Source organism: Cibotium barometz, chromosome 60 (genome assembly GCF_041138505.1).
Source record: "Cibotium barometz isolate CiBa-2024 chromosome 60, ASM4113850v1, whole genome shotgun sequence".
NCBI lineage: Eukaryota > Viridiplantae > Streptophyta > Polypodiopsida > Cyatheales > Cibotiaceae > Cibotium > Cibotium barometz.
Genome location: NC_141105.1, coordinates 4033791 through 4043097, shown reverse-complemented (window position 1 = coordinate 4043097; position 9307 = coordinate 4033791). Strand labels below are relative to the sequence as shown.

At 41.8% G+C, this 9307-nt stretch overlaps 1 protein-coding gene across 1 annotated transcript; it reads right to left on the bottom strand.

Moving 5' to 3' along the window:
* Positions 1-345: 345 nt before the first annotated feature.
* On the bottom strand, positions 346-3088 carry LOC147604888 (Major facilitator superfamily protein). Its single transcript, XM_086794225.1, has 5 exons — positions 2967-3088; positions 2623-2818; positions 2310-2527; positions 1588-2183; positions 346-1475 (listed from the first exon to the last, which is right to left on the bottom strand). Exons 1-5 carry the CDS (start codon positions 2967-2969, stop codon positions 599-601), a joined length of 1890 nt encoding a protein of 629 aa, XP_086650351.1. The 5' UTR covers positions 2970-3088; the 3' UTR covers positions 346-598.
* Positions 3089-9307: the final 6219 nt, after the last annotated feature.

Genomic DNA, 9307 nt, shown 5'->3' with positions numbered 1-9307 from the left:
GCTCATCTAGGTGAACAAGGGGTGGTCACATATGATCTCATTTCACAATGAAAAAGCTCAATCGGGCTCTGTGGGGACCCATCACACTCACCTACAAACTACACTACCTTGTCTAGAATTATCCTGAGCCCGTTCACACTACAATTGGCCTTCTCTTGCAATGATGACTTCTACACCATTAGTAGCACAAGATGACGTGCTTATTGGTGGTGCATGTGACTTTCATGGTGCCAATGCCACAAAGAGAGAGGAACACATAGGGCAACAAAAGGTTGCAACCAGAAAGTTAAATTATCTAATACAAAATTAACTAAAGCTTAGTAAAGTTAAGATTGGAAAGAAAGAGGGGAAGCTTGTAGCCATTCAAAGTTATATAATACGACTAACGTTGGAAGTTATATAATGCGACTAACGTTGGAAGTTATATAATGCGACTAAGGCTAACTAAAGTTGAGGTTGCGGCAGGCAACGATGCATATCAAAAGCCATAACGAAGGATTATAAAGTTAAGATTCCTAGGGTATATAGAGTTGTATCTCTATCTTCAGGCTGCACTACTTAATTATCATTTTTTACAACCTAGGTCCCAATCATCGCTTTAGCCTTCGGTAATCGATGTGTTAACATCATCTTCGGGCTGCACTGTTTGCACAACAGCCTTGTACTTATACCAGCGTGCGGAGACGCAGAAAAAGATGAAATTGGCAACTTGAAGCAGCGTAAGCAACCAAAAAAAGTAGTCCAGGTGGCCGCGGTTGAGATTGTCGAGCAGCCAAGCATTGGGACCGGTGGTGTACCGATGGATGACCGCTACCAGGAAGCTGCTGAGATAGCTACCGACGGAGATGCTGGTCCAGAAGAGGGCGGTGGCCGTACTACGCATGCTCTCGGGCGATTGGTCGTAGAAGAACTCCAGGTGGCCGATGGACATGAAGGCTTCGGCCACTCCATGCAAACAGTACTGCGGGAACAGCCAGAACACGGAGATGGGGATGGTGGAGGACGGTGAATCCAGGAGCCCGTGGGAACGCGCTGTCTGCTTGCGCTTTACCTCTACCACCGCCGCGACGCTCGTTGCCAGCGTGGACAGCACGAAGCCAACGCCCATCCTCTGCAAGAAGGTGATGCCCCGCGGGTGACCAGTTATCTTGCGGGCCACGGGCATGAATACACGGTCGTACAGTGGGACCGCTATGACGAGGCTCGCAATCGAGAACACGCTCATGGAGCCGGGTGGTATCTGAAAGGATGTGCCGGCCACCACGTGACGGTCCATCGTACGGGCTTGCAGCACCGAGAAGGTATTCTGTTGGGCTGAGGCAGTGACCAGGAGAATGCCTGAAGCCCAGATGGGCCCCATGCGAAGGATGGTCTTCAACTCTTCCACCTCCGTCACGCTACACAGCCGCCATGGATCCAAGCTCCCGTCTTCCCTGCTGTCTTCTTCCACTCTCATTGCCGCTCGGTCCAGAAACCTGCCCATTCACAGTACGCAAAACTTTTAGCTCTTGAAAATTGCGCTGGCCCTCTAAAGAGCTACGTTGTCCTGCATAGTCCTTAGAAACACTAATGGGAATTAGAGAATACATGAATTGGTTAGTGTGAAGAAGGCGTGTCTGATAGCTCGGGGCGTAGGCAGCTAGTTCCTTGTCGGAGAGCTCATGGAGGGGCGGTGGCGGGCAGCTGTTGCTGGCTGCGAGCTTCCGTTTTCTGAATGCCGCCACGAGAACGCGAGCTAGCCTGGTTAGGGGGCTGCCCATGGGCGGCAGGTGCACGTAGAGCGGCCCACCCACCAGGAAGCTGACGATGGACAGCAGCATGAGGCCTGTTGGGATGCCGAAGCCCAACCCCCACCCAACGTTGTCCTGTATGTACACGATCACCGTCACGGCTAGCAGCGCCGACATGCCCATGCAGAAGTAATACCAGTTGAAGAAGCTCCAGAGTTGCTTGCCCCCATGCTGTCGCTGCTCTGCCGGCGATTCGCTCAACTGGTCCGCCCCGAATGCCGCTACACAGGGTCGGATGCCCCCCGCGCCCATCGCCGTCAGCAGGAACCCCAGAAATACAACCGCCAGCTCGCTGCCGGACGCCGCCGGGCACGAGGACGTCCCGCCGCCGCTGCTGCAGGGAGGAGGTTGCAGCGAAGGCGTTGCCGCCGAGAGCGTTAGAAGTGAAGTACCCTGCAAATCGACAAGTGTCTATTTTAAAAACCTCCGTTTACTCATAATGACTCTCGAGGTATGCATCCTCATCCGGCAAGTATATGATGACGAGAATCAAGGAGGAGGTGTGTTCCTGTAATTTACCACGAAGTATATGATGGAGGCGGCTGTGATCATCCAGAAGCGACCCACGTATGCATCTGCGAGAAATGCCCCGATAAGTGGCGTCAAACTTGACGTTCCCCCAAAGTTTGTGAGCGTATTGGCAGCTTTCACGTAGTCCATGTGGAGGATTCGAGTTAGGTACATCATCAGATTTGCGCTGAACCCAATTGCGCCTAGCTTCTCACAAATCTCGTTCCCTGCACATTTTTTTTTTTAAAAAGCAAGAAAGAATTTGCAGCCATTCTCTACGACCATTGCCATATAGTTTTCTTAACATGACGATTATAGTTACCGAATATGAACGGCATGGTTTTCCATCCTGCATGCTTGTCATGAGGTCGATGTCGCTTCTCATCGATCTCGATGCTCAATGCCTCGGTTCTGATCACGTTTGGATTATTGCCATGAGGATCATTTTTTGTGTTCATCAAACAACTCCTAAATGATGTCAAAATGACTGCACGCCGATGGGGGATATCTTGTTGATCCTGTGATTTTAACAATCAGAAATTATAGCTTCTGTACTAAACTAGCTGCATGGAACTAACTGAATATCATCTAGCAATAACTATGGTTCACAGGTTTGCAAGTAAACAATGCTAACAGGGAGGGGGAAAATGTTTCAGCATTACTTACCATCCGGTGGCGTAAACCACTAGCTGATTGAGATTAGAACGCTAGGGTCGATAAACTGCGCCTGCATCGAAAGGCGGTAGTGAACACCACTGATCGGTCAGCTCAAATTTATAAACACGAAAAGCAAGGGCATGGAGTGGGAAGCTAGATGCTGGATGACACGCGGGTGGTGGAGAGTAGACGCCAGAGTAAAAGATCAAACTGTACCCAGTTACTTTGTGGATACAGCAGCCTTTTTATAGCTACGCAAACAATGAGGCGTACAGTACTGTAAAGAGTCGAGATCCGGGGTGGTGTCCACAGCCGCCCACTAAACTATTACGAAGGCATTGGAATATATATATTGTTTTGGGAGTCAGCTTCTCGGGCTGCCTGCCTCTCGTGGGTACTGTTTTGTTGGCGCACGAGATGAATGGAATCATGAGATGTTATAACCTAATTGGCAAAAGCATCATGCACGAAGGTTCGTACATGTCACGAGAGAGAGTACTATCGAATATATGGGCGGTTCGGTCCTCAACTGACAATTTTTTGACGTGCATTTTACAACTACTTATTTTGAGCTATTTTATTAAGTAACAAACAAGATAAATTATAAAAAACAACCCAATTATTTTTACTACTCCCGTCATCTCCCGTCAAAAATCATCCTTGCTGACAACAACCATCTAAAAATGGTGTTATGTGGATGTACACGCGTTATTTAGTTGGTAATTACGTGTCTCAGACCTTTACATACAGCCATCATTCTCTTTTATGCCTACCCATTCTATGGGCAAATGATGTCAAATAAATTCGTAACTTGGCAGAGCACCCTTTACATATAGTTAAATGATCCTATTTTCTAAAAAGGGGCTTTGTGTTTATTGGTCCTTTTCTAGCCTGTTCATCCATGTCCCTCCCACTTTTGGCTGCCCAAGATTACTTTTTTGGATAGGATCTTTGTCAGCGTGGGCAAGGAGTACACTTTTTTCAATGTGTCAAGGGTGAGTGCCCATGATATGAATTTGAAAGTCTTTTGATTGGCTATTCAAACCAAAAGGTTGGGCATTCCTCTCTATGTGCATAGGGCCTCACATGACTCCTTTGTTTATTGATATATGCCAATGATCCTAATTTAGGATGAGTGAATCCCAAAAGTGTCTACACCAGGCCTATATTATATTATGGAGCTATGCGATAGGTTACATGCATTTGTGCACTATAGCACATGATAAAGTGGAACATACTTTACTAATAGAGCTTTAAAAATGTAGCTAATTTTAAGAAAAAAAAAATATGCGAGAGAGGTTACATAAATTTGATGCCATCACTTCCATATTTGCCATCACTTTGGAATGAGTAGATTCGTACCCATAACCTCCCTTTCACAGACAAGGGTGCTACCACTAGAAAAAAAATCAATTCAGAAATTAAAATTTGGTTTAGATTAAATTTTACAAAATAATCATACTAAGAGTGGTGATTTCTTAGTATAATAGAGGAGGAACTCATGGTTACACTAGAGGTCTATAGTGCATGAGATTTACCAATGCTATAATTTTCTTCAACTAAAAAATTATGCATTAGTTTTTTGAGAAAGTGTCACAAATTTAGCATTATCATTTACTAAAAGAATTGAAAGGTAGTCAAGGGTTAGTGTATCCAATTGATTAGGGGATTGAAGTCCCAACTCAAAGGACATTGTGGGTTTGATCTCCACTCGCTAGCCAAGTGCAATGCATTGAACAAAAAATGGCAAGCTAACTATATATATATATATATATATATATATATATATATATATAAGAGATAAATGATTAGAACCATGAACTTAGTGGCAAGCAATGATACCACAAATTTGTTAAACCAAGTGATGTTTTATCATTCTTTAAGGAAGGTATAGGGAACATTTCCAAGTGATGCTATGAAGTACCCTTCACACAATCTAGCTGATATATAAAGAAGTTTTATTGATCTCTATTAAAAAGGCATAGAGCAACATGATGTCCTCTTTGTAAGTGGAGTTTGGAGACGTGGAATACACCTCTCAAAACAAAATCTATACAAAAGAATAAAAAGTGCAAGGTGTAATGGCATCCCAATAGCTATAACTTATGCAAAATGCAATAGCATAGCCTCAAATCATCATCTTAATGAATAATCCCTCTTCACCCTATCCTCCTCAACAATCATCAGTTTGAAGGGATTGTAAGATAGTAGAGTACCAAAATAGATTTTTGCGCGTTGGATTGATCTTAAAATGCATAATTTACACATTCTTCAAGCGCTTCATTGGAGTTGCCTTCACCTTTGAGCTTGGTAATACCAACTTGTCTTTGAGACCTTTGAATTCATCATGATCCCCTTGGTTGTTAGAAGTAGGTCTACCAAAATTAGGTCTCCTAAATTCCAAGCACCATCCACCATAGGCTCTTCAATGACAATCCTCTTGCCTCTTTCTTCCATCCTTTATTGTAAGCACCATAGGAGGGTGGTAGAGTCTCCTTGCCTTATGCCCTGAGTTCCTCTTCTTCATAGGTTGCCAAGCTATGTTTCTTTGAAGTTTCCTCACAAATTTTCTAGCCCTTTGTCCCTTCATGAGATTTCAAAGAGGCTTGTGGGTTGAACAGTCTTTGCTTGCCTTGTGAATTTCTTTACCACAAAATGCAAATTCACTCTTCGTTTCTTCACCAAGAAATGCAAATCTGCCCTTCATTTCCTATGCCAAGAACTCTTTTCTTCTATCAAGGCAATCAAACATGCCTTTAATCATGGACTCTTGTCTTCTATCCAAGCAGTCAAACATGCCTTCAACCATGTCTTACATTGCCAATATGACCACTAGCAAGTCCTTGCTCTATCCTTGCTCACACCACTTTGTTCCAAAGCAACACTATTGGCTCATTGCTTAGAATTCCCATCAAAATTCACATCCAAATGTACATTTTCTTCAAATTTTGCAACATCAATGTCATTATGAGGTAAAAGACCTTCTTCCATGGCATGTATTTGCTCCGCTTCTTGAAGTCTTTGAGGATGTTCACCTTGAGGCTTATTCAAACAACAAAAAACATAAGAAGGGTTATGGGTTAGAAAAAGCTTAATCTAATCACAAGTTCTTATCTCCTAATCGCCTCAAACACACCTTCAACAACACCGAATCGCTTTACCAAAAGTAGATCAAACAATGGATCAATAAAGTGCTTCTATTCCACTATAGCACTAGTTCTAGCCCCCAACAGTAGTGCCTCTTATTCAAGGAAATTATAGTTTCACAAAACAATGAGCATTGTCTTATCTTTACCAAGGAGTACAACCCATCTAGAGTGTGAAATCACATTGAACATGGGAATGGACATCTCAAGGGGTGTCAAGCTCTCAAAGTCTACCAATCCAATGTTTGGACCTTCATAATCTAGTCACTCATGAGGAAGAAGCTAGCAAGCTCTCTCTCTCTCTCTCTCTCTCTCTCTCTCTCTCTCTCTCTCTCTCTCTCTCTCTCTCAATCACATTCTGCATCTAGCTAATTACGAGTAATAATCAAGCAAGCTCACCCCAACTACATACACATGCTCAAGCACCAATATATGCAAGCAAGTAACTCAACAAGATTCCATAGCTAACGACTAATATGAACATGAAAGCATACAAAATTAAGAAGAGATTAAGACAAGCAAGAATGAAGGAGCTCCCAAGCTTGAGCTCAAATGTAGATTATATTATCGAAAGTTTCTTTATACACTCCCATAAGTTACTTACATATAGGTGGGCTTTGCCCGGCCCACCCACATATGAAAGGAATCCTTGAAGCCCTAATTTTTAGAAACCCTAAATTCATCAAGAAATTGATGGGGTTTTCTACACATATGCATCGATTAAGGCTAATAGAAGTAAACTTGATCCTCCCATTATCAAAGTAAATTTGTTTAATTTGATGAGAATGACTAAAACCCCCAATTTCTTTGCCAAAATTTAAGAAACTTTAAGAAACCCTAATGCACTTGTAAGTTTCCATGAGTAATCTTTACATAGGTACATGAGAGTAGTATAGAGAAGCCTATGGCAATGCTATTTAGTGAAAAGAAGGAGGAAAAACCTAATTTTTGGAAGAAATCAAGAGACCCTAAAGAAGGCAAGAAAGCTAGCTTCCCATGCCCAAAACTTGAAGATCTAGCATATATGAGCAGAGGGAGATGTGAAGGAGATAAAGCATTCATCAATTTTAAGACATTATGGAAAAAAAACCTAATTTTAATGCAAACCCTAAATCACCTAAATCAGCCCAAAATGAAGCATTGAATAGATCAAAATGAAGCTTACATGAAAGGGATCAAACTCTAAGCTTTATAGTTGCCATTTCTTCTCCTAATGTCCTTATGAATTAGACACAAATTTTTGGCAACCTAACGGTGCAAAATCATTGATCCAATCCCGAGAAGATGGAGCTCTCCATGTAGTCAATGAATACACCTACCAATGGTGTGAATAATGGCCCCATATAGGAGAGGTGTGAAATGAGTTAAGTGCGGAGGAAGCAAGGTTTCCATGGAAGCTTCAAAGACGAAAAAAGGGGAAGAAGAAGGACACTCACTTTTCCTCAATTTTTTTTAAAAAAGGAACCCTAAAAGTTAAAAAATATTTTTCCTACTCCCTTTTCTCCAAAAATTTGCTCAAACCATATTATAACACTCCTTTTCTCCCCAAAATAAATTTGGCACTCCATATCTTGCAAGATTACACTTAATCTTGGCTAAAAATTAAAATAGTGCAACAATTTCAAGAAAATTAAGAAAACTAGAAAATGTGTGCACGGATCCAAGAATTTGTGAAAAAAACATGTGAAATCACTCAAAGTTTTGTTATTTTCTCCTTCCCTTGATTAAATCAAGGCTTTGATACCAATGTAAGGTATTCACAAGAAAATCAAGAAATTAGATTGCTAGAAAAGGCCATCTGGCCATCCCATTATAAATGATGAGACTGTGGGTAAGAAAATAGTTGCTAAAAGTTATGGTGTGTGTTGAGATGTCAAGCTCAACACGAGATGACACTTGTGATATACCTAGGTGATCGTTTCCACCACTTACATCACTAGTGTGTTTGGTAGGATGCTGACATGATAGATCTTCGCCAATGATTCTACAACTGGACTACACCAGCTATACTAGTCCACCATTGAGTTATGGCATACTTATCTTGCCAGCTCACTCACTTAGCGTGTTCACATTATTGACCACATGTACATAGTACTTTAATACTTAGAACTTTTTTGTTGAGAAGAAGAAGAACAACAAACCTTCAGTCTCTCATCTTGTGTGTTCTTGTCTAGGGTTTGTGTGAATGTGTGTGCTTGCAAGAGCTTAAGCTCTCTTCCTCCTTGCATATTTTCATGGTATCAGAGCCTAGTTCATGCTAAGAAGCTAAGCAACAACTAAGAGAAGCACAAGAAGCGGTACGAGGGTAAGAGGTTCACCTACTCTTTCCTCTTTGTGTTAGCTACTACACCCTTATTCAGGAGCTCTTCGGGAGGCACCGGCAAACGAACTTCGTTTTAGGAGCTTTCTTCGCAGGAGAAACATATTTGGAAAACTATGTTGTCTTTTGGACAACATATTTGGGGACAAAAACGTATTTCGGATGCATCTTGACCTATGTTTTCCAGTTTGCAAGCGTTCGCGTGCACTACAGGTAAGTTTTGATTCTCTACATAATTCTATTTTTGGAACTACAGAAAGGACATTTGGTTGTGTAGACATTGTGTGTACTACAAAGAGGTCTTACATGTGTTATTGGGTGTATTTATGCAAGTTGAGGTCACTAGTTGTGACAGTTTGGGTGCAGTATAGTATCACTCTACAGAGAATACAGCAATTTGTGCAAGTCAAACAAGAGTGTTGTTTTTGGTGAGTTTGTGTTATACACAAGATGTCAAATGATGGAATTAACCAAATTTTTGCAAAGAAGCTTAACAAGAACAACTTCCATGCTTGGAGGTTTAGATTAACAAATTTTTTGATGGGAAAAGGCTACTAGGATTACATTGAAGGTGAACATGAGGAGACACTAGAAATACTTAAGATTAATCAAACTGCTACATATGTAAAAGAATACAAGGATTGGAATCAAGGAGCATGGAAAGTCGTGTATTGGCTTTCTATTAGCATACAAGACACCATGATTGGGTATATACAGGATGCCAAGTCACCCAAGGAAGCATGGGATACCTTGGTGAAGTTGTATGAAACTAATACCAAGGCATGAAAGATTCAGTTGAAGAATGAGCTGCATACTATGGAGAAGAAAAACATGTATGTGAATGATTATACCACCTTGAAGATCAAGGGCATTGTGGAATCCCT